Genomic DNA, 25,689 nt, shown 5'->3' on the forward strand with positions numbered 1-25,689 from the left:
TACTCCAATAAGATTCAAATATTTGTTTTTGGTAACATTAGATTCAAATATTTTATAGCATACAAATTATTCTCTAACCAACCTAACGCTAGCCTGGAAATTCAATATTCATTTAATGGATTCTGGGTAGCGTCAATCTCCTAGTTTCATGTGGTGGGAGGGACTTCATTGTGCCGGAAGGGGTTCCCCCTGGCATCGCTCTTCTGTTCTTCAAAACATTTTTTGCTTGCATCATTTCCTTTCTATCTTGGCTTGTCCGCTTATCCGTAATCCGGGCCTCTTCCATGCATAGGAGCTAGTACATACTAGAAATCTCCCTACTCGGTATAAATTTATGTCCATAAAAGAATTATCCTCCACAGATTTGCTTACCATAAATTTATGTTTTTATGAACATTTCTTTTATTTTTTACATGTATGAGTATCGGTTTTAATTTCACAGAAAAAAAAAAAATTCTTCGCAGGATTTGATTATGCTAAATTGATACTTTTACTAATTATTTTTATGATTTATTCATGAATCATCCAAAACGTCTTTATGAAAGACAAATTAATGATACTTTATAATGTTTCCCCATATAGATGTTTGTGCGACTTCTCTTCCTCTTTCTTGTTTCTTCTGATGCTTGATTAGAAGTTGCATTATTAGAAGGTTGTTTTGCCACAAAATATAAAATAAAAAATTTTATATAAAAATATAAAAATATAAAAAAATATAAATATAAAATATAAAAATATAAAATTTTGAAATATAGAGTCACTGTATATTTATTTATTGATCTGAATCCAAAATGAATTTAATAAGAATTATTTAAAATTAAATTCAAACTTGAGCATGTTGTTGGGTTTGGGTTTGGATTTGAATTTTACATACATTATTTAAACCCAGATGCCATCCATTTACATCCCCATGTAGTCGAATCGCAATCAAAATGCCGGCCAGCCCAGATGAGTACACGACTCCAGCTGAGGAGATCTATTCAAAGTCGTGGCAGAAAAGAATTTTACCACCAATAATAATAAAAAGAAAATAGTATCCGCATAGAAACTTCATTCTATGCGAGTTTGGCACCCGGCTCCGCACCCGTGATCCAATGTCCCCTTCTGACCACGTGTCTCCTTGCCTTTCTTCGCTTTGTAACCCATCACTCCTCTCTCTCTCTCTCTCTCTCTCTCTCTCTCAGTGCCGTGCGTGTCCAATGGCTCTCTCTCAATCGCTATTCCTCCTCTCCTCCGATCTCATCACCATCTCCTCCACTTCCTCCACCGTCCGAACCACCCGCTCCTTTCCCGCCACCACGCCTCGAACCTTAGGGCTGAGATCTTGGCCGCAGAGGAGCCCTCGATGGCCCAATCGACGGCCCACCGCGGCCGGCGCGGCTCTGGCGGAAGATCTGGCCCTCCGCCCCGGGGAGGACTTGCCAGAGGACTACGCGTCGTGGCTTCCGGCGGGAGACCCAAGCCGGTGGCGGCGGGCTGGGGTGCTGCTCCACCCGACCTCGCTGCCGGGGCCGTACGGGATCGGGGATCTCGGCGACGAGGCGCTTCGCTTCTTGGACTGGCTCCACTCCGCCGGTTGCTCCGTCTGGCAGGTCCGAAACTCCAGCACTCTCTCGAACCGCTTGTCTCCTGTTTGTTTTTAACCTCGAGATTTTTAAGTGGGTCGGATCGGGTCCAGGTTAAAATATATCTGGATCCGGTTTATAGGCTTGGGCCGGAAAGTGGATCTGTCGGGTCTGAGTTTTGAGGGAAATTATGCGTTGGACTGGTCCAAAATTTCTTTTAGACCCACCCTTTTTTGGATTAGACTAAATTTATTTGGTCCAACCGACCCGGCTTTATTCTGAGATTATGGGACTTAGTTCGTGGGGCCCATAAACCAAATCGAGTGGAGGGAAGGGTCGGATCGCCGTCTGCCCGGTTCTAGTGTTAACCAAATTCGATCCTGTTGTTTTTGTTCTACCATTAACTGTCGTAACTTCCCCATTTGGAAGGTTAAGGATCATGTGTCTCTCGGTTCTACTTGCCAGAGTTTTCTCTAATGGTCTGAGGATGTTAGCTTTCAGGCAGTCAATGGTGTTGTGTTTTTGGGTCTTCTCACCGATAATGATTAGGATTTCGAGAATTTAAAATTGTTCTCCGAAGGAAATGAGCTAGTTTGGTAGTATTATCAATATGAATGTGGGGAGTAATGCCGGTGAGTTCATGTGATGAGATCTCTTGCAAAGCGAGATCTGGTTTCCAATGATTTGGTCAAGCATGATTATTAACATTTACTATACAAGGAATTGCTCAATCATACTATGGTCAGATATGAGAATAAAAGTTCAAATATAGTCACTTTCATGTTGAAGAACTGGTTTCAAAGCTTACTTCAGCTGAAGTTGTTTTTTGACAGTCACTTTCATGTTGAAGAACTGGTTTCAAAGCTTACTTCAGCTGAAGTTGTTTTTTGAAAATAGGAGACAAATTTTTGAGTTATCATAGTTAACGGCTTGCTTTAAGTCTTTTGAAGTGACAGAATTGCGATGGTCTGTTATGCTTAGGAGTCATGAGCCATCTGTGGATATTATTAATCATGATGAACGATGATCAAAACATAGTGGAAGTTCTAAATATCATCATGTTCAAATGGTTGAAGTGACTTCTGAACTTCTTTAACTGAAGTTACTTCTGGAAAGTGAGAGATGAGTATGTGAATGACCTTAGTTACATGAATTATATATGCACAAAATTTGGAAAATGGATTGCTTGGATGACTTTTGTGAATTGCAGATCTGCTTGCGTGCAACCAAACTGACCTGACCTTTGCCTGTGTGCGTGTGCATGTGGTTTTATTCCTTAAGTGGTTTTGTCAGATTTGCTGAGTGCTTTTGATATAATGACGTTTCTGAAATTTTTATCTAAGATTTCTTTTGTGAAGGTTCTTCCACTTGTACCTCCAGGGAGGAAGTCCAGGGAAGATGGATCACCCTATGCAGGCCAGGTGATCTTAAATGTCTCAAGGAAAAAGAAAGAAATTTAAATTGTACTGCATTACATTACCTTTTATATATGCTACATGTATTAGTGACATTAATGCAACATTTCAATAAATAGTATTTGAATCACAGCTGTTGTTCCATTAGCTGCTTCTTATGCCGTAGAACTTCTTGTTGTATATAAACCAAAAGCAAATCATACACTAGCAGAATGAACGTGAAAATAGTTCATTGTGGAAGGAGACTGTAACAATACACTGGCAGGTAACCATCCCTATTTCAAATCTCTATAGGGTCAAAAAAGGGGTGCACTTTAATAAAGACTGAGGCCAAAATACATTATAATTCTTCCGTCTCCATGGATTCTTTCTGTTGAGAGTCATCTTCTCTTGCTCAGATTATTAGAATATTTTTTGATAATTATTTGCAGGATGCAAATTGTGGTAACACCCTTCTGATTTCTCTTGAGGAGCTAGTTAAAGATGGCTTACTGATGAAGGATGAACTTCCAGAGCAGATGTGAGCTTTCCAACTGCTTGATATGCCCTCAAAATCAGCATATGACTTTAAGAAATGATTTCTTTATAGGATCTCACAATTCTCTGCTGTTAATGCTAGGGAAATGGAGCATGTTGAATTTGCAAGTGTAGCAAATGTAAAAGATCCTATAATAGCAAAGGTTAGTAGATGGTGCTGAACTGCAGTGTTGTCATATTTTTTGCTTATTTTCTGGTGAAGTGAATCATCAATTGGGAACTTGCTGACCGACTTATAAGGGATCATTGTTTTTGTTTGACTATACCTTATGTGCGGTTTCCACACTCATGTTGCATTCATCATGATGACTTCATTATAATATTTAAGTCTTTAAGACATTGAACTTCCCTGTTATGATGAGATGCAACTTTGTGGAGTAAAACCAGTGATTTAACTGAACCTGACTCTTTGTGCATATGTTGACAAACATATGAAATTCTGTTAACTAAAAGCAGAAAAAGGTACAAAAATATGAACTTTCTGGTGGGAAGGCACTAATAAAAAGGTTTGATAAATTAGAAAATGTAAATGTCATTCCAGAAGATGATTATATTTCATCTACATGTAAGACTATCTGCGATGTATTTGGGCTACTGTAGGACTTAATATGTGCTTGTTCTATTCTTTTCTTCCTATTTAGTAGATCCATTTAGTATTGTTCTATTAGCCTGTCTTCTAATGGTATGTGAACCACATATAGTTGTAATTTGTTAAGACATGCAGGTTCTAGAATGCCAGTATAATAAGCTATCGTACGATATTTGCATTATGACAGTTACATGATTGTATTCCTTTTTTTCTCCTTGTGTGAGTTTTGTAGGTTGTAGAAAATCTAAATGATCTTATATGTCCAACCGAGTGGGTATCTTGCTCATAAGGCCAGTTTTTTTTTGTGACTGTATATGTTTTTGCTTTATGGGATACATTGCCACTAGTTTATGTCTAACAGGCTGATAACATTTTGTCGATCAATCTCAGTTTTTCAAGATAATTGTCAAGTGGGTCCACTCCAATTGATCTTTTTTGAGACAGATTGCAGTGTGTAAATATATTATCATGGTATTGCTATCACCTAAAAGCTTTTTAAGCGGGCTGCATTACAATAATGATTCTAACCATCACTTTGCATGCACCACGGCATGAGATTACAGATTGACATTTTTAATGACTGTGTGATTAAGATCAGCCAGCTAATTTTATGTATACTAATTTTGCCATTAAAAGATCATGGGATGAATACAAACTGTTTTAACTATGTGTTGGCATTAATTTTAATGGAGTGTTATTTGGACGATGATTCTGGCTAAATTTTGATCCATGTTAGGCAGCAGAGAGGCTTCTTCAAAGTCGAGGGGAGCTCAAGAAACATCTTGACAACTTTCGTAAAGATCCTGGAATTTCAGGTATTATACTCATTTTTGAACAATAGGTTGCTGCACCGGTACTGTTATCTGTATGCAGTCTAGGTGGTTTCTACTATTTGTTGAAGGATGGAGTTGAGTCTGTCTGGACTGTACTTTATAAAGCAATTGTCATCAACTAATAGTTATAATTTATAAAGCAATTGTCATCAACTAATAGTGGGAATTGTTGAGGCACGACACTGTACTTGATCAGTTTATATTTCTGTGCCATCACATGGATTGTGCCCCTCATCTCTCTCTCTCTCTCTCTCTCTCTCTCTCTCTCTCTCTCTCTATGCATGTGTGTGTGTGTGTTTGTGTGCGTGTGACATTGTTCGAAGAGTGATAATCATAAAGGATGTCTATTTGATAAAAAAGTGTCATCATTTATAAACATTGTAATATAAAGCTACCAAAAGAGAAGTCCCAAATAATTTCTATTTTTAATTATTCACACAAAAACAAGGCTCCATATGCTCCATTTCGGATAGTATCAAATGCTTATACCAATTTTACAGCAATGAATGCTTTTATATTCACTCATTGAAGAGGAATTCTCTTCTATGGTTACCAACAAGGCAATGAAAGTTTCTAGTAGCATTATGCATGTGATGCCTTTGTTTTTTGTTCACATGATTTAAGATTAGTTACTCAAGTCAACATTGTAAGAACTTTCATCTTTTCTTGATATATGATGACTGAAGATATCATGGCCATATATCTCTATTAATGCTAGGAAATGGGAAAAACATACTGAATACACCTTAAAAATGTTAATATATCTGCAAACTGCAAGAAGCATAGAAATTGACAAATAGGCTTTAGATAATATTGAAAAAAAAAACCAGTGGAATGTGACATAGGAACTAGTGTGGAGTGAGAGAATCATGTAGGTCTCTGGATAAATTATATGTAAAATACTATTCGATTTGATCCACTGTTGGTTCTAGTCTTTCTTAGTTTTGAGACATGTTATTGTTGGAGAACCGAGAATGTGTTTAACAACATTTCAGTTTTTTCTGGATATATTCATGAATGGTTAAATTACATTGCAGACATATTAGTATGTAAAACATTATGACATATATAAACACTACAATCAATCATGTACTTTTTATTGTAAAGATTTTTATTCTGCATATTTATGTTGCAGAAATGATTAAGTGATTTATTTTGATAAAGCATCTTTTAGTTGAATATATATTAAAGCATTGTAACTCAGGGTAGGTCACTTAAATTTTCTGCCTTTGTTGTACGTGACAGATTCAAGGGTATTTAATGAAATTCTGTGATCCCATCAACCTGTAAAATATTTCGGGTTATGTTCCTTTGCAAATAAATTATTTATTTATGTGCTTCATAAAAAAAAGCAACCCCAAAATATAGTTGATGGGTTTCTTTGTTTGCATCTCTTTCTCAACATTATCCAGGAAGAGAGAATCAAGAGGATTACTGAAGGAGATTGTTTTGTAAAGGTTTCGCAACATGATGGTGCACGGGCATGTTTTGGTTGGAGCTTGTGTAGACTTTTTGTCCTTGCTTAAATATATAGTTGCAGTGAAGTACTTTCATTATATTTAGTAGTTTTACTTAAAACATTATAAATATTTTAGCGGAAACATGGAAGTACTGTATGCAATGATCTCTGTGCAAAAAAAGGAAGATTGTCCATGTAGGTGTAGTCGCAAGATAGGAGAAACAAAGAAATTAGAATAAAACTCAACTCATACAAGAGAAGGAGAAGGGAAAGAACTGTCCAAATCAAATCAAGATGTTATACCATTATTTACAGATGTAGCCCAATGTATATGGCTTCTTGAGATAGGTCTCAGGTAGATCTTTATAACTTACAGTGGAAGGATGATTTTTTGTTTCTGCTATCACTATAAATTTTGTTTTGGTTTAGCATGTAGATTATAAACCTGTTTAGGAATTCATGGGTCCATTGTTTCTAGACTGATTTGGGCGACAAGAAGGGTGTCTAATATATTTAATGAATAAAATCAAACCAGAATTTTTAAAGTTCTTGTTAGTTTGAATCACTAATAAAACCTGTATTTGTTTTTTCTTTTTTTCAAACCATGTTTTTTTTACTAAGATTTGTGTATGTTGATGATTGGGGTGGTTTGGAAGGAAATTGTTTGCTTTGAGCTCAGGAGCACTCTTCGAAAAAAGAGGGGCTATGTTATCCAGTGTTGGCATGCATTATAGTAGATTTAGCTGGCATGCTTGATATTATTATACAATGTCTTAGTTTTTTTGTAACATGAGTCTCTTTGTATTCGAGGTTTATGGATTGTATTTGAGGTTTATGGATATTAGCTTCCCAAGAATGGTTAATTGTTAATACAGGTCAATCCATAATCCCATTTGAACCATCTTGGTTTGAAGAGTACTTACACTTCTATTATCAAGAGAAAAGACTCTAAATGTAGGTCTAAAAACCATGCAGCACCCATTTTTCTTATGATTTTAAGATTTAATATTTACCTACTGAACACGTTTTGCTGCATGAATAAGACTGTGCCACGAAAGCATATTACTTATCCTCTTTTTTTTTCCCCCTACGTTTTTCTATATGTGTGTGTGAGAGAGATTCCCTTTTAATGTATGGTTTTCTCCAAAAATTTCTCTGATTTTTTATCTCCAATCATCCAACATTATCAATCCCTAACACATGCAGACTTTGTGCCATTGTACATGAGTGTTTATGCATTGCGCCATTTGTACATGTGTGTGCGTGTGTGTGTGTGTGTGAGCTTGGCATAGATGAGCAGAGTTGCTTTCAAAATTTTAAGTTTTTTATTTTCTTTCCTAAGTACCTTCATGGACTGGGGGTCTTAGTCCTCATACTATTTTTTTCCTACCTAGGTTGGCTTGAAGATGCTGCTCTTTTTGCTGCAATTGACCATAGTGTTGATAAATTTTCCTGGTATGGTTGGCCGGAACCTTTAAAAAATCGCCACCTTTGCGCCTTGGAAGACATATATCAAAACCACAAGGATTTTGTAGGCACCTCTTGATTCTACCCTCTCTCTCATGAAATAGCTAAATGGAATATTTCATGACTCCATCAAAACATCTCTTTCTATCGTGCAGATTGACATATTTATTGCTCAACAATTTTTATTTCAAAGGCAATGGCAAAGAGTTCGCAGGTATGCTAAGAAGTTGGGAATTAAGATTATGGGTGACATGCCTATTTATGTCGGATATCACAGTGCTGATGTTTGGGCAAACAAAAAATTATTTTTGCTGGTATGTGTTTCACATGAAATTTGGAGATTATCAACAGTCTTTTTGATTTAAGCTTTCCAAACATTATGGCATCATTGTGTTTTATCTGTGTTGCAGGATAGGGGTGGTTTTCCAGTTCTTGTTAGCGGTGTTCCTCCTGATGCCTTCAGTGAAACTGGTCAGCTATGGGATAGGTTGAAACTCATGGGCCAAAAGTTGCTTCAGTATTTTTCATTTTCTTAGACTAATAGCTCAAATAAATAGGAAAGCCTGCATTGTTAATAGCTTTATGCTCTGTCTTGGGAGCATGTCAAGCCACAGCTATGAACAAAACCTCATATCATTTTTATCAGTCTGCATTGACCAGTGTTGTCCAACAACTGCTCCTATCCAAGAATATAAATGATCACTTTGAGATCTATTTTCTCTACTTCCTTTAAGGTCCTTCTGGTCCTCCCTTTTATTCTACCTTCTCTGAAATTCCCTCTTTACTGGACCTAAGTCCTGCTCTCAGCACCCATGTCCAAATCATGTAATATGCGTTCTGTCAGTTTGCTGTTACCATATCATCTGCACTTTCTTTTACGGTCATTCTTCTCCAGAATTTCAATATTTCGTTATTGTAGGATTGCTTTCTACTTATTTTTGGTCTCAAGAGCTGATTAACATTGCAGACTTGTTCATCAAAGCTACTTAATCCACACAAAAAGTAGATCCCTCTTTGCAATTGATGAACTGATCTTAAAAGCTTCAAAAGTCAGCTGTACAATAAACTTTTGTTTTTTATATAGAACTAGTTCTGTCCTTTTGAATTTTAAGATGCCAAACCCAATTCTGAACTTGCCTTCTAGGGATTTCCAACAGCTGGTTGTTCTTTTCAACACTTAGCATTACCTTCTTATGGATTGGGGCAACATTTGATTATCTGCATTTCTTTTCTGAAAGAAATCTTTTGAAATTGTGAAATTTGGTTGGATATATTAACTAATAAAATTAGTCTGTTAACTTGCTCCCAAAAAATTGTTAGAAAATTAGTCCGTTAACTTGCACACGTGAACTCACCTTCCTAATAGATCAACACGAAACTCTCTTTATTGAAAAGTGTGCCATGATTCTTATTCTTCAATAATTACAAGGTAAAAATATTACACCTAAAAGTTTTTGAAGTTTTTATTTTATTTATGTTTTTATATTGATTCTTTTTTATTATCCGTATTTACAAAAAGTTATATTCTTACAAATTTCACACTGTCAATTCTTCATCGGTATACATTACTAGTTATCTTGTCTTATTAATTCTCTAGTCATGGGTTTGGATCTTTGTGCTTCAGTGATGTATTAGGCTTATGATGGATCCACAATATCACTCACCTATAAATTTCTTTGGGAGTTTTAGAAATCAAAACTCTGAGCTCATAGATGTGAAATATAGGTTTGTTACTTAAGAATAATTGAGGCGTTTGTCACATATTGGAATTTTAGTAAAAGGTTACATATGAACCATTTACATTTCTTTCTTGATTTTGTTGTTCCATGATTTTCTACGGTGTGGAAGCCTAATTGCCTTTTGTTTCATTGTCTACTTAATAGCCCTTTATATGACTGGAAAGCTATGGAAGATGATGGTTTTGCATGGTGGATACAAAGAATTAAACGTGCACTTGATTTGTATGATGAATTTAGGATAGACCATTTCAGAGGTTTTTCCGGCTTCTGGGCTGTTCCTTCTGGTGCGCAATTCATTAACACCTTTATTTTGCTTACAGTGATACATGAAATATTTGATAGCATAAATGGTGTATACTTGCTAAAACAAATAATCTAGTAAGTAATGACTGCTACTGGAATTCATATATTGCAGAATCAAAGGTAGCAATGTTTGGAAGCTGGAAGGTGAGCATTACATGAAAAAGATACACATATTTCTTTATAGGACATTAATTGATAATGCATGCTTTTCTTATTTAATTGGCTGTAGGCTGGACCAAGAAAAACATTCTTTGATGCCATCTTTAGAGCTGTTGGAAAAATCAATTTAATAGCAGAAGACTTGGTATGTTCCACTATATTCCAAATGTTTCTGTATATGTTGGGTTTTTCTCTGCTTGTTGATTTTCTTCGGAATCTTAAATTTTTCATGGTAGTTGTTGTCAAGTATTTTTCTTCCTTCATCTTCATAGGGAGTGATTACTGAGGATGTTGTTCAGCTAAGAAAAGCTATTGGGGCTCCTGGAATGGCAGTTCTCCAGTTTGGTAACATTTTTTTTCTCACTAGAATAGCATGGTACTATGGGGCCCATTTGGTATTGCTTTTGTTTTTTGTTTTTGTTTAAAAAATCCAAGTTAAAAATTGCTTTAGACGGAACAGGTACGTATATAAACCATTTTTTTTAAAAATTGTTATAGAACCGTCAGAGCTTTTGGCAGTAAACAATTTATTGCTTCCAGAAAAAGTAAAAATGAAAGCAAGGACTTCTAGAAGTTTGGTGCCAATGCTATCTCCAAACATCTTGATTTGTATTTCATGTCCGGGGGAACAAAAGCATAAACACAACCACAATACCAAACAGACCCCAAATTATCAATATATTTCTGAAATGACATTAATCCGATTTTCCTTTTTCTTTTTTTGACCCATATCTTTTTGTGGCCAGCTTTTGGAAGTGGCTCAGACAACCCTCACTTGCCTCATAATCATGAGCAAGATCAAGTCGTATACACCGGAACCCATGATAATGACACGGTGAAAATCCATCATGTGCACTCGCTTTTCCATTTATGTGCAGCCTTTGGGTCTTATTGCCAATACTAATCAGATTCTGAAATAGCCTTTCATATTCTTATTGAAATACTAAAAATTTAGTTAATTTGTTACGGCTCCTTTAAGTAATTGCTCAATCACTTTCATGTTACAGATCCTTGGTTGGTGGGAAAATTTGGAGGAGGAAGAGAAGTGTAATGTGAGTATTTCTGGTGCCTCTGTTTAATATCAGTATTGAAGGACTCAAATGCTCGGCGGTTGCAGTTTGAAGTTTAAACTTTAATAAAGAAGTCTCCACTGCTATACTTGTCACATCAATAAAATGATTTCTTGGCACAGGTCCAAAATTACCTCTGGATCACCAATGAAACCATCTCATGGGCGTTAATTCATGCTGCAATTTCTTCAGTTGCCCGTACTGCTATCATACCCATGCAAGACATCCTTGGTCTGGGAAGCTCTGCTCGGATGAACATTCCAGCAACACAGGTCAGTCACCTACCGTTCAGTTCTTGTTGGAATAGACTGTAGATTGATGCTAAACATTTCTTTGAGTCAAAGCGTCTCCTCTAATCCTTGTCATGAACCAGGAAACATTTATTAATTCTTTTAGAGTCATTCAGCCATCAATCCTAACCTACGGTTCAACTACAAAAACTAAGAACAGTTTGCTGATTGCTCTGGATACATATTAGAGGCCTGCATTTAAAATTAAAAATTAAGATATCATCATACATCTGCTAATATAGGAGAGATCCTTGATATTCATTCCTTTTCACAGTTAGGCAACTGGAGATGGAGGATACCGAGCTCGGTCAGTTTCGATGGCCTAAAGCCTGCAGCAGAGAAATTGAGGGACCAGTTGGCATTGTACAACAGGTTATGAAGCAATGGTCATCAAAGCTTGGTCGTAGCTACTGAACCTTGGGCACCTGTTTCTATAATCCACCGGTTTTGAGTCTTTGGATAGTTTTCTATCTATTTTGTACCACTTGAATGCGTAAGGTGTGTCAAGATGACATATTTTAAAGTATCAAATAACATTTGTCCTCCAGGACAATACAAAGAGATGTTCTGCAAAATGAAGTAGCTTTCTCTATGGCCACCATTCACTTAAGCCAGCACTGACAATGTTCGAGACGTTTTTGATGACTAATTAGTTTTAGATACATGGACCAGAAAAAAAAAAAGAGGGTTACAAATGAGCTCCCTTTAAATCAGATACTTTCAGCGGTTTCTAAACGAGACAAAAAGAAGCGCATATGAGGAAGAAATGGACATGAAATGCTGGTGTTTGCATTTACTGCAGCCTTGCTGCAGGGTCGAGGGCTTTAGCGGCTGCTGTTGTTACCAAACAAATGACACCAACGAGGGGAATATTTGGTAGCTAATTAGCTTTCTTGTGCCATCATTTCAACCTAGTCTAACTCCTTGCTATAGGTAAGCAACTTGCTAGATGCCTCCAATTCTTGACAACAAAGTCTGCCTACTGACTCACCCGCTCCGAAGCGATCCTACCAACTCCACAAAGTAAAATATTGGTTTATTATTGAGGTCTGATTCGATATATGTGCTGAAGCTAGCCGTATTGACCCAAACCGAGTGGAATCATCTTGTCCAATCGAGTATTGAAAGGAGAAAAAAGTATAAAGATTCTTATCTCGGTACGAGGTATGTATCTAATGTATCAATATGGTTTATAGTACTGATTTTGTGGACCTTGATTAACAATCAAAATAGACTCAAGAGCCTGGCTACAAGCACTAGCTACCCATCACTGTCTGTCTAAAAAATTTAATAGGGTTAGGAATTTAACTACCAATTTTGATCTAATCTGAACGTAACCAAAATTGGGATGGGCTTGGATCCCATACTGGTTTTTCACACCAGATAGCTAAGAATGGGATTCAGTTTGCTAAAATTTTGCTTCACAGACTCTTCCATGAAATTCTTCTAATTATGCATTGGAGAGTTGCCGGGAGCTAAGGGGAGGGTTTCCCGAGTGTGGATTAGCTCGTCTGGAATCCATTGTTCAAAAGTAGTTAGGTAGATATAACATATAACAGTTTTTGGGTTCGGTAAAATTCAACACACATTGTTGTGTACAAAATATAGGGCACCAAGTATAGACCTTCCAGACCTCCAAGGAAATCATAGCCGTTATAACGGTACAACAGCTATACATTATTTGTCTCCAAAAAAAAAAAAAAAAAAAGAAAAGAAAGAAGAGTTTGTTGCACCATCGCAGCAGCTCAGCCTCATCTTTATTCACACCAGCACTGGCCACTTGTCATGCAGGGCCTACCATCTCAGCCAATAGAAGCTTGCCAGGTGCGGGTAAAGAAGTTAATAGTTGCTAGAATTTAGCCAAAGGTCAGACGGCATTGTCTCTTCAAAGCTCCAACCGCTCCCCGCTCACCGTTTTATCAACGCCCGTAACTCCATCTTCCCACGGTGCACTAGTCGTTATCTTCTTCTCCGTTCTGTTTCCGACAGCAAGGAAGCTGCCTGGCAAGTCACAACCATCAACCGATATGATCGTCCAAGAACCGATAGTACGGACGGGTAGGATTGCACTGACACGCCTATTTGCTGTTGAGGGAACATCAGTAGATCTTCGTTAAACCTGTTGACGGCTAGTATCCGTTTCCAAAAACACGGGTTGCACGCTGGGTGGTGGTTCACTTCATCAAGCCTTCAATCCACTCCATCGTCCCAAAGTCAAAAAACTTTGAAAACTTGGCACGCAAATTAGAACGACTCAAACATAGCAAGCCTTTAAATGCTTCACTGTACGAACGGTAAAAAGGTCGCGGAATCTTGATGGTCCCAGCTCATCAGGAGCCGCGTCTCGATTATTGCCATCTTGTCTCAAACCGTCAATTGATTAAATTATGTACACCCATCTTAGTTCCACCATAAAATGACTTCCGAGGCAGAGTTCAGTTTGGATAGCAAGCAGAGGGCTTCTCTTAGATGCTCGAGAGAGATGGGGATGGAGTCGTTGTTATCGCTTGTTATGGTGGTGTTCTATGGGATACTCTTCTGCCCAGGCTGGTGCGAGACCTATCATCATGTCTTCTATGTAAGTATCATTCATTCATTGTTGATAGGCTAGCAGGGCATTTTGTTCCCATGCAAGAAATCTTATGGTCATTTTGTTCCCATGCATGAAATCTTATGGTTATTTTGTTCCCATGCATGAATCTTATGGTGATCTTTTAATATGTAATTTTGTAATGCTTCCGTCATAGAATGGTGTTACATCAAATCTAATCTCACAGCTTTTGACAAAAAAAAAAAAAAACAAAACAGAACTTGTGTTCGTGTGAAAGGGTGAAAGAAGCATCTTACACTCGGTTGACGTGTTTGGTTTGAAATGTGGGTGCATGTAGGTGAAAGAAGCATCTTACACTCGGTTGTGTGCAACGAAGAAGATGATGACGGTCAACGGGCAGTTTCCTGGACCTACTTTATATGCTTACAGAGGAGATGAGTTGGTGATCAAGGTCTTCAATTATGCACAAGAGAATGTAACCTTACACTGGTATGATTAGCTAAGCCCTTATAATTGCTTATCTAGTGCACCAATTGATATCACTAATTATACCTTAAGGCCCGCTGTGCATGGCATTCGACAACTACATATATATATATATAGCCCTCTTCCTTCTATGGCAATTGGTGCAGTTGTGCACCTTGAGGGCATCAAAAGGTGCATACATGCCGTGTTCACCCCAAGGATGTGGCTGCATGCCACAATATGGGCAAATCACCATACAAAATAGCTACAAGCTAGTGTTCCTTTAGGCAGCATTTAGTTGGTAAATAAAATAGTATAAGATCGACTTAGACCAAACAGTATTTGGAGAACAAGTATAATAAAGGAACAATTATACTGATTAAACTTACTTATGACAATATAACTATTCCGTCCAAGAGCTGTCAATGTCATAGAAGTATTTTTGGTACAAAGCTATCATTTAGATCTACTTTTTACTTTTCTGTGATAACAAGATTCTCATCTAAAACCTACTCGAAAAACTATAATCAAACAAAAATTAGAGTAACTTAGGGTATCGATATTCCTGTATTTTCCTATTTCCATAAACCAACACAACATTACGTAAAAGCAAATCCTGTTATATATATATCCTGCCTCGCCTTGACCTGACACAAGAGGCCATCACCAACAGACAAGAAGCATATCGTCCCATTTATATATAACAGATGCAACTTAAGACCTAATAAGCATTTTCCTTCAAAATAACGAAAGGCTTGTTATAGTGCATGTGACCGCTGTCACGGCCCCGTGAGTTTGGTATCGCTAATCATGGTTCACCGGTTACAATGACTTCCCCACCTAAAATTCCTTTGGTGCGGGGTTTAGGTTGGCGTTTGGAAGTTTGTTGATGGTAGTGCAGTACCCTTTAATGGTAGCGGACCTTACAGCTTTGCCTTATTCCTTTAATGGCGGAATGAAGTGGCAGTACGAGTTGATATTTTGAGCCAAACCACTTGTGACTCACCGGGGCTAAAACCAGATCGATGCAAAGTGGGATACATGTCCATATCAATAATTATTTTATTTGATAAATATAAGCACCGAGATAGATGCAAAATTCATACATATACCTATTTTAAATGGATATAAGTTGGCATTGATGAGTATAGATATAAATATAAATATAAGTTGAATAATTAAATTTTATGATCATAGAATTAAAGCTAATACTAGCTATATAGATTAAGTTAATAGTATGGTCATTAAAAACAAAAGAAAAAGGATTAAGTTAAGCCAAGTTGTATTTATTCGAGCAAATGAAATTAGTCCAAAAGTGGGCAGAAAGTAGAAAACACTTGGAAGAAAAGTTTTGGCAGTGAAAACTAAAACCTAAAAACATAAAAAGTCAAAAGAGAACCATAAGGCTGCGTATAGGGGATGGAGTTTTCTTTAAAGGGCTGTTACTAGATCTTTAGGGCCTATTTTTTTAAGGATAAAAAATTTATCCAGAATTCTATATTTTTCTAAGAAAGTATTTTTCAAACAATAGTTAAATAGAAAAATAATTTACTTATATTTTTTTATATATTGAAAAATGACTTAGGAACGTATTGCCTATATTCTTTTACATTACTAGTTTTCTGAATAAGTTACTAAGATCTATTCATATTTTTCATAATATTTTTATAATATAAATATTATTATATATAATAGTATAATATGATATATTATATTATATTATTATTATATATTATTATTATATTATAATAGTATTATATAAATATTATTATACATAATAGTATAAAATGATATGATATAATATAATATATTATACTATAATAATATATTATATTAAATATAATACAATATATATTATATAATATTATTACATATTATAATATATTATATATAATATAATATATTATTATATATAAAATATATTATATTATTGTAATAGTATTATTTAAATATTACTCTATATATATAATAATATAATATATTGTTATATTATTATATTGTAATATATTATAATACATTAATATATAATAATATATTATATTATTCTTTTATTATATATTATTATATTATTATTGTATATTATATTATACTATGTTAATATCTTATAATATATTATAATAATGTACTATATTATATTATGTTAATATATTATGATATATCATATTATTATGATTATTATTCTATTATAAGGTTAAGGATATATTAGGAATGAATTGAAAATATTATTTTTTTCGATTGATAAGAAAATGATTTAGCCATCCTCTAGGTGAATAAGTTTTTTTCTTTTTTGATAGGTAAATGCTATCCATGAGAAAATAACTTATTTATCTTGAAAAATATGAGAACATGGGTTAATTGATCAATGAAAAAATTGACTAATTTTTTTATGATATTTATCCATAAAAAATAGGCTCTTAAGGATATGTTTATAGGTAAAAACTTTACTTAGAAATCTATATTTTTTTGAATAAGTATTTCTTAAGCAATATTTAGATAGAAAAATAATTTATCTATATTCTTTTATGTATTGAAAAATGACTCGAAAATTTATTACTTTGTTCTCTCGTATTATTAGTTTTCTGAATAAGTTGTTAAGACTATCTATATTTTTCATAATATCCTTTATTATATAAATATTATTATATATAATAGTATAATATAATATAATATATTATTATATTATTATTTATTATAATATATTATATTATGTGTATCCATTATTATAATATAATATAATATAATATTATATTATATTAATATCTTATATTAATATAGTATAATATATATAACATAATATTATTATATATAATAATATAGTATAATATATTATATTAATATATATTATTATATATAAAAAATATTATATTATTATATGATTATTATATGTTATATAAATAATATAATATAATATATTGTTATATTATTATATTATAATATATTAATATATAATAATATATTAGACTATTATATTTTTATGGAATTATAATATTAAAATATATTATAACAATATCATAATTATATTATAGTAACTCATTGTAATATTATAATATACTATATTAAAATGTAATACAATATATTTTATTATAATGATATATTATATTATTATTATAGTATTATATTATTATAATATTGATAATAATATAGTATAGTATATTATAATAATATATTATAATATCTAATATAAATATTATATTATATTATATTATTATTACTACGATATATTATATTATAATATATTATATTATTATATTATTTTTTTTCCTCCTTATTTTTTGTGAATCCAAGATATTTTTCGGTCTCTAACCATAGATGCTCTTGACAATCTCTGATCCTCGTTCAAAATAATAATTCTTGGAAACACTCTGAATAATGAATAATGCAGGCATGGAGTAAGGCAACCAAGGAATCCATGGTCGGATGGCCCCGAATACGTCACCCAATGCCCGATCCAGCCCGGATCCTCCTTCATCTACACCGTCACCTTCACCGACGAAGAAGGAACGCTTTGGTGGCACGCCCACAGTGACTACACTCGAGCCACCGTTCACGGGGCCATCGTCATCTATCCCAGACGTGGGACCTCCTACCCCTTCCCAAGTCCCAGCGAAGAAGTCATCTTAATACTCGGTCCGTAGATGTTTGATTGCATGTCGCATTCACCTGGTTAATTATTTCTAATTAATGGACGATCGACATTTTTCTTCTTTTTTTTTTCGATTACTGGTTGCAGGAGAGTGGTGGAAGAGGGACGCGAATGCAGTGCTTGAGACGGCTCGTGAAACCGGAGCAGACCCCTATCCGTCGGATGCGTTCATCATTAATGGACAACCCGGTGATTTCTACCCTTGCTCCAAGCCAGGTTGGTTCCTGTTCTAGAGCGTTAATTGAACAGAACTTGATGGTAACATTTGGTCCATTTTTTTAGTACCTTACTGTTCTGGGCTAGTATTCGAAGGCCCCATCTACCAAATCAAGTGACGCCTTAGATGCTTGCACTTTTTAATAAATCGCATGCCATCCTTGATGCCGGCTTGGCAATTTAATTAGTACCTAACTACCTCCTGTACGTCACAATAATTCTCGTGATTATCACGAATCCCCCTTGCCACATGCGACAGAACTTCCATTGTTCATGGAACAGGAATCATCTAGCTAGCTAAGCAGTCCCATGGAAACCACGGGTTATCATGCTATAACTACCAACCGTCCAAGTTGCAAAAATCAGCATAAGATCAGAAAATCTAGATTGAGATATACACTTTACTTTATCCCTCACCTTGAACAATTTACGTGAGGGCTCCTACAAATACACACACACACACATAGATGATTTCACAGCAAATATTATTGTTAATTACCAAAATTTGGACTCAAAGTAAATTATCCCCGTTTGAGAAATCAGAACTTAATCTCACCCTGTTTTTGTGCATCTCATGCAGGAACTTTCAGAATGCTTGTGGAACCTGGCAAGACCTACCTCCTCCGAATGGTGAATGCCGCAATGGAGGACGCCCTATTCGTCTCGATTGCCGGTCATCTGCTCACTCTCGTTGGGTCTGATGCGAGCTATACCAAACCACTAACCTCAGATTACATCCTGATAAGCCCAGGTGAGACCATGGACTTCCTATTAACGGCCAACCAATCCCCTAGAAACCTCTACTACATGGCAGCAAGAGCACTTAGCTATCAACCGGTCAACAATTTCGACACCACCACCACCACTGCCATCGTGCAATACAAGTCCCAGTACACCAGTTGGTCCACCAACCCTCTCCTCCCATCCCTTCCCTTCTACAACGATACTGAAGCAGCTTCCAAGTTCGCCTTTTCAATCCGTAGTCTAGCAAGTACAAATTGGCCAATCAATGTCCCTAAAAGGTTCGACCAACGGATGGTGATGACAGTGTCTGTGAACGAGTTCGAGTGCCCACCTGGCTCATGTCAAGGACCTAATGGAACCAGGCTCTCGTCAAGTCTTAACAACATGAGCTTTGTGAACCCCTCCATAGATATCCTTGAAGCGTATTACAAGGGGATAAATGGGGCTTTCGATACAAATTTTCCGAGCAGGCCCTTGTACTACTTTAATTTTACAGCGGAGTACCAGCCGTTCGCGCTTTCGAAGTCGAGGTTGGCGACTGAGGTTAGGATTTTGGAGTATGGGACGACGGTGGAGATGGTGTTCCAGGGCACGTCACTGGTGACGGCTGAGAACCATCCCATGCACCTCCACGGCCAGAGCTTTTACGTGGTGGGGTGGGGATTTGGGAATTTTAACGAAGAGAAGGATCCATTAGGATATAACTTGGAGGACCCTCCGCTGAAGAATACATTTGGAGTTCCAACGAATGGATGGCTGGCCGTCAGGTTTACAGCTTATAATCCTGGTGAGTTTCTTTTTTTTTGTTTGATGTAAATAGTTCTGCTAAAGCCATAAGGAAATGGCCCAAGAAAATTAATTAAAACCCGAAAGAGACACTACCCCCAGCTATTAGATCCAGGTCCATTTGCAGAAGAGTTTCCGCCGGGGCATGAGATTTTGGGCTTGGTGCAGATTAGTGGATGCATAAAAAAGTGAAAGTATCACTTTGCATCACAACTGAGCTCCAGTTGAAGCATGTTTTCATTACACGGCAGATCAGAAACACGGATGCAAAGGGCTCAGGCCACAAGGAGAATTTTGTGTTCTTTGAGTCAACTAATTAGGCCATTTTTTCTGCAAATTTTGGATTATACCCGAGCATGCCAGATCCATGTGCTTACTTAGACTAAAATGAAAGTATAATAGATTATGAAAAACCACTACAATAAAAATAATTTTTGGCCGTAAATTAATTACTTGTAAAATTTCTTATTATATGTTACTAAATTTTTTCTTTCTGCTGCATTTAGGTAAAAATACTACTATCTTTCAATAAGTATTTTTTTTATTAGTGATATTTTATTATAAATACCACTATAAATTTATATTTTATGACATATAACTTAAAGTGTTGGAAATTAGAATTGCTATTATGGTATTTAACTAATATATCGATAAATAATATTATAATTTATAAGATTTTAAAAAATTATCACTAAATCTTAAATTATTAATTTTTATATAGAGCTTAGTTTAGTCATATCGATCTCATAAAATATTATATATATATATATATATATATTCTTAGAATTATTTATTTAATAGCATGAATGATGTTAATAAGTTAAATAAACTATTTTTATATATTAATAATATAAGTTGTGGTTTGGTGGTTAAAGACTTGCCATTCAAAAAAGATATCATTAGATCAAATCCTCTCATTATTCTATTTTTAGGATATATATTTTATTTTTTGATAATTTTTATTGGATGTCAGTATTAAACTTTTAAAAGTACTTACATACGATGGAATTAAAGACATTTATAAAATTATTTTTGACCTATAGCAGTACTTTAAAATGTCGCTAATGGCCATTTTTATTGTAGTGAACTGCATCAAAATATGTACTGCATGCTGCATCGATTCGCAGAAAATAATAAACCCATGCATGGATTTAGCATTCTTGGCCTAGATTTACATGTTAAGATTTAACCCTTGTCTCCTATGAAGGCAATTAACTTGGATCAACATTATGAAAGCTAGCACATGTCAACGGTAGAGCTTCTTGGCAGAGCCTAACCAAGCTTGCTTATGTATAAAAGGATCACACCTTAAGTGTAGGTTGATCAAGCGAGCAAACACTATTTATTATATGAATGCCCTAGTTTGTTATTCATTGTATTTAATCATACTAACTTAGATCATGTATTCTGGTTAGGGGTGTGGTTATTGCATTGCCATTTGGAGCGCCATCTCATCTCGGGAATGGACACTGTGTTCATAGTAAAAGATGGTGTAGCCCTGGGGGAAAAGCTGCTGCCTCCACCTCCTCATATGCCTCCATGTTAAATCCTAATTGAAAGCACACTCGGATCCAGATTTGTTCTTGAGACAAATTTGTTATGGATTCCTCGGTTTTATCTATGCGATGCTACATTGTGTCTTTTTCAAAAAAATAAAAATAAAAAATAGTACATTGTGTGTATTATATATTGAAAAAAGAAATGTTTGTATTCGATGTTGACCGTGAAAGTTTTAAAAAAATAATATTTGAAGAATAATTCCTATTATTGATTTGTGCACATTTTCATGAAGTCAGTTGTCTGTTGCACCAAGCACCAATGATACAAATATAATTTCTAGTGCTTGATGGACCTATTCTCAACTGGTAATAAAAGGAAACAATCCAAGTAGATAATCCATAATTTGGGGCTGCAATTCCAACTAGAAATTTGATGATATATAACAAAGTTGTTTGGGACATTTTATTGGATTGAACCAGAACAATCCATCAACTTTGATGAAACAGTTGCATTAATTTACAATTTAATAAGCACTAAAAATATATTTGTTTGAAACATGACAATAATTTTTATGAAAGTATTAAAAAAATGTATACCGTTGTCTCACATGTGGCCCAATTTAGAAAAAGAAAGCTCCAGTGGAAGGTTAACCAAGCAGCCGATAAGAGTTCACGAGGCCAATTGGCCGCCCAAAAAATAAATCCAAGCTAACAACATGGAGAAATTCTTTGTGCACCGCCCATGGTGCACGCGTTCAACATGGAAAAATTTTTTGTGCATTGTATATGATGTGCGAACATGTACCTCATATATGATGATTGGCTCGCATGTAGAATCGGATTTTTTTTTTTTCTTCTATATTTCTGTTCGATTCTATGTATGAATCAATCATCACATGCAATGCGTACGTTCTGCATTGCACCGCATATGGTGCATAAAAAATTTCTCATCTGATGGCACTTTCAACCATCTGCTAAGCCCATTCAAAACCCAAGCAAAGATCCAATCTCCTAGACCAGCCGCGTCTGGTAAACCAGCTTCGGGCCTAAAAATTTAATAGCGCCCAAAAAGAATAGAAAAAATTGATCCCGCATTATACCAGCTTGTTAGAAAAAAAAAAAAATGGTGGCTTACGTAACATTTGGTGTCGTTTGAGGTTGGATCACATGGTAAGAACGCATGGCGGTATTTTTCACATGGTAATAATTGGTGGCTAATGCAACGTATCACGGTACCATTTTAAATGGCAAAAATAAGTTTTAAAATTGACAAAATTTCAAAAAGAAACAAAAACTTTTTATGGTGTCGTTTCATCAAACACTTGGTGGCCTCTTGGTCGAGCCTTGGGGCTGTTGAGCTACCTCGCATTGTTCTTCGGTGCCGTCAGCCCAAGTATTCCCTCCTTTCCGCACTATAAAAAAATAAAATTTTTATTACAAAATTATTTATTATAAAAATATTTTTATTATAAATATTTATATTTATAATAAAAAAATATTTTTATGATAAATAATATATTATTTATGATGAAAAATATTTTTCATCGCAAATAACAAAGTAGTTGCGACGAAAATATACTTCCATCGCAAATACAGCTTAGTTGCGACAAAAAATTTTCATCACAAATAATCAATAAAAAATTAAAAATTAAAAAATAATAAATTACAGATTATTTGCGATGAAAATTTTTTATCCAAATAAGTTCGTATTTATGATGAAAATTTATTTTTCATCATAAATATTAAATTATTTTTGATAAAATATTTTCATCATAAATAATCGATAAAAAATTAAAAATTTTAAAAAAAATAAATGACAGATTATTTGTGATGAAAATAGTTTATCAAAAATAATTATATATTTATGATGAAAAATTTATTTCCGTAGAAAATACTAATTTATTTGCAATGAAAATTTTCTGTCACAAATAATCAGAAAAAAATCAGAAATTAAAAAAAATAAGTGGCAGATTATTTGCAATGAAAAATTTTTCCGCCGACTTTTGTCCTGCTTCTCTTTCTCTACTGACTTTTGTCTCTTTATTGTACTAACATTCTCTTCAACCAGCCGCAAAGTCTGGACTTGCAACTTTCCAAACTTTTTCTTCCGTTCATCTCCTACCTTTTTTTTTTTGGTACTAGTTCTTAAATTTTAAGGATTTTTGGACCGTCAAGCTTACTCAGAAAAAAAAATATTGATTTGAGTGCTGCAAAAGCTGAGGGGGATGAGTCATCAGTGGATGCTACATTTCCATAGCTAATATCTAATTATTTGCGATGAAAAATTTTGGATCGATCTAATAAGATTGATTCAGATTGGGTCACAGGTCAACCTGACTCATTTGCACTTTAAAAACCATGAGCATCGAACATCGAATGATGTACATGCCGATTGCATTAAACAATCCAAAAATTATTGAAATTTCTATACTCTCTACGTCACGTTAAAGTTCTCGTCATCCCCGTTTGCAATCATAATATAGGTGGGGTGCATCTGCGGGAAGTATTTGCGATATAAAAATATTTTTCACCATTAATTTTTTGGTTAAATTTTTTTAGAGAAAAAAAATTTTAGAAATTTTTTTATTGAGAATTATTAGCTATGAAAATATATTTTCATCGCTAATAATGATTATTAGCGATGAAAAATTCTGTTTCATTATAAATTAATTTTTTATAAAATTTTTTTGGTTAAATTTTTTTAGATGAAAAAAATTTTAGAGAGAAAATTTTTTTGATGAGAATTATTAGCTACGAAAAAATATTTTGTGTCGCTAATCAAACTTATTAGAGATAAAAATTTATTTTTCATCATAAATTAATTTTTTTATGAAATTATTTTTGGTTAATTTTTTTTAAAGAAAAAAATTTTTTGTGGGTAAAAAAAATTGATGAAAATTATTAGTGATGGAAATGAAATATTCGTTGCTAATAATAATTTTTAGCAATGAAAATCACCTTGCATTGCTAAAAATTCAATAAAAATCCTGCACCACTTCCATCTTCCTCTCTTGGTTCCCGTAAAATCCCCTACTCTCTACCTCTCTCTCTTCCCCTCTCAGGCTTCCACCGGCCAACGAGTGAGCCCTCCTCCTGGGCTTCCTCTCCATTGTCACCGATGACCAACTCCTTACTCTTCTTGCTGCCATCACTCCATCATCACTGGCACCGAGCCTTCCCTCCCCTCCCTTCCTCCATCCTGCCATCGTCGGAGCCCTCCCTCCTATTGTTGATCACCCCCCATGTGGCGGCTTGTGGCTCCTTCCTGGCTCTCGATCCATGTGCGCCCCTCCTTCCTCCGTCGGTCCGTCCCAAGCTCTTTCGAGCGCTCCCCTCCCCCGGCCCATCACCCTCTTTAGAGGTATCATCTGTATACTCTTTAGTTCTTTTTTTTATCATGTTTTGCTGGATTGGAGGTGGTCTTTTTGATGGATTGATTTTGGGGATTGTTGGCTATTCTTGCTGATTGTTGAAAATGTTTGCTTTGATTAGTTATGCATGTATGTTTTAAGAAGTAAAAAAGATTAAAATCTCAACGAATAAATAGGATGTGGAAATTAGTTGTATTATGGGTGATTTTTTTAATTATTTTTGTAAAGCGGGCAGTTGTTCATGCCAAGGAAAGCAGCAATGAAGACAATTTTCATGCTTGATAGTTGATGTAAAGAAGAAGAAAGATAAAGAGACCTAATGTTGTATTTATTCATGTAGAAGAGCACTTTGATAAGCATCATGTCAGATGGTAAGAAATAAAAGTGTACTTATAGAGTACATGTAGATGTTGAAGACATAAAAAATAAAAATTTTGAGAATTTATAAAATCATTCACAATAAGACAAAACAAGCATTCTGTAGGAGCAAACAAAAATAGCAACAATTTTCCATGGGCCAAAAATATGGTTCTTAATGTGATAAAGTTTCAAGTAAAAATTCATATCCTCTAATAAGTTTCTATTGGGAAAGGAAACCCTAGACCCCAATAAAGTTCAAGCTTTCACAGGTGTTCCTCTAAATAAATTTCTTACTTACAACAACCTCCAAATTAGTAATGTAGCTTGCTAGTTGCACTGCTCTCCACTGTCAGATAGAGAACCTATTAAAATAGTAGTTTGCAGCATGCAGCGACTCTTATTCTTTGAGGCTTGAGCCATATTTAATATTGTAATATTTGATAAAAAAATTTTTCAATGAAAACCTAAATAGCTTTCAAATGTAAGTCATGCCAATTAGGATTTACTGTGCATGCTATTTTATTTGGAGGGCGAGCAGGATAGGCAGGGGGCTCTAAAGAACGAGAAAATAAGGAGTATTTTAGAAAGAATGAAAAAAACCAATACACACTATGTAAAGGCACCAAAT

The 25,689-nt window shown here is 34.9% G+C and overlaps 2 protein-coding genes across 4 annotated transcripts in view; both read left to right on the top strand.

The window, feature by feature from the left end:
- The first annotated feature begins 1,139 nt into the window (after positions 1 to 1,139).
- LOC105041676 (4-alpha-glucanotransferase DPE1, chloroplastic/amyloplastic) overlaps positions 1,140 to 25,689 on the top strand; it is a 51,336-nt gene continuing 26,786 nt past the window's right edge. The window contains exons 1-16 of one of the 3 annotated variants that reach the window (XM_010918664.3): positions 1,149 to 1,592; positions 2,924 to 2,986; positions 3,412 to 3,500; positions 3,600 to 3,660; positions 4,843 to 4,921; positions 7,793 to 7,929; positions 8,021 to 8,179; positions 8,276 to 8,352; positions 9,749 to 9,888; positions 10,020 to 10,051; positions 10,137 to 10,211; positions 10,339 to 10,411; positions 10,813 to 10,901; positions 11,074 to 11,118; positions 11,259 to 11,408; positions 11,701 to 12,001. In XM_010918664.3, coding sequence (XP_010916966.1) covers positions 1,200 to 1,592; positions 2,924 to 2,986; positions 3,412 to 3,500; positions 3,600 to 3,660; positions 4,843 to 4,921; positions 7,793 to 7,929; positions 8,021 to 8,179; positions 8,276 to 8,352; positions 9,749 to 9,888; positions 10,020 to 10,051; positions 10,137 to 10,211; positions 10,339 to 10,411; positions 10,813 to 10,901; positions 11,074 to 11,118; positions 11,259 to 11,408; positions 11,701 to 11,805 — 1,767 coding nt within the window. In that variant the 5' untranslated portion in view covers positions 1,149 to 1,199 and the 3' untranslated portion in view covers positions 11,806 to 12,001. Of the gene's footprint in view, positions 1,593 to 2,923; positions 2,987 to 3,411; positions 3,501 to 3,599; positions 3,661 to 4,842; positions 4,922 to 7,792; positions 7,930 to 8,020; positions 8,180 to 8,275; positions 8,353 to 9,748; positions 9,889 to 10,019; positions 10,052 to 10,136; positions 10,212 to 10,338; positions 10,412 to 10,812; positions 10,902 to 11,073; positions 11,119 to 11,258; positions 11,409 to 11,700; positions 12,002 to 25,689 lie in introns of those variants that run through there. The other 2 variants (XM_073254056.1, XM_073254057.1) reach the window with 2 other exon arrangements.
- LOC105037773 (laccase-14) lies at positions 13,696 to 21,544 on the top strand. Its single transcript, XM_073254062.1, has 6 exons — positions 13,696 to 14,004; positions 14,315 to 14,466; positions 17,825 to 18,069; positions 18,173 to 18,301; positions 18,882 to 19,832; positions 21,247 to 21,544. The coding sequence occupies exons 1-6, from the start codon at positions 13,843 to 13,845 to the stop codon at positions 21,375 to 21,377; spliced, it is 1,770 nt and encodes a 589-aa protein (XP_073110163.1). The 5' UTR covers positions 13,696 to 13,842; the 3' UTR covers positions 21,378 to 21,544.

Source organism: Elaeis guineensis, chromosome 3 (genome assembly GCF_000442705.2).
Source record: "Elaeis guineensis isolate ETL-2024a chromosome 3, EG11, whole genome shotgun sequence".
Lineage (NCBI taxonomy): Eukaryota > Viridiplantae > Streptophyta > Magnoliopsida > Arecales > Arecaceae > Elaeis > Elaeis guineensis.

Coding starts and splice junctions, on each gene's coding strand:
- LOC105037773 (XM_073254062.1), top strand. CDS start 13,843: ATGACTTCCGAGGCAGAGTTCAGTTTGGATAGCAAGCAGAGGGCTTCT. Junction 14,467..17,824: donor GAGAATGTAACCTTACACTG/GTATGATTAGCT, acceptor TGAATAATGCAG/GCATGGAGTAAGGCAACCAA. Junction 18,070..18,172: donor AGAAGTCATCTTAATACTCG/GTCCGTAGATGT, acceptor TACTGGTTGCAG/GAGAGTGGTGGAAGAGGGAC.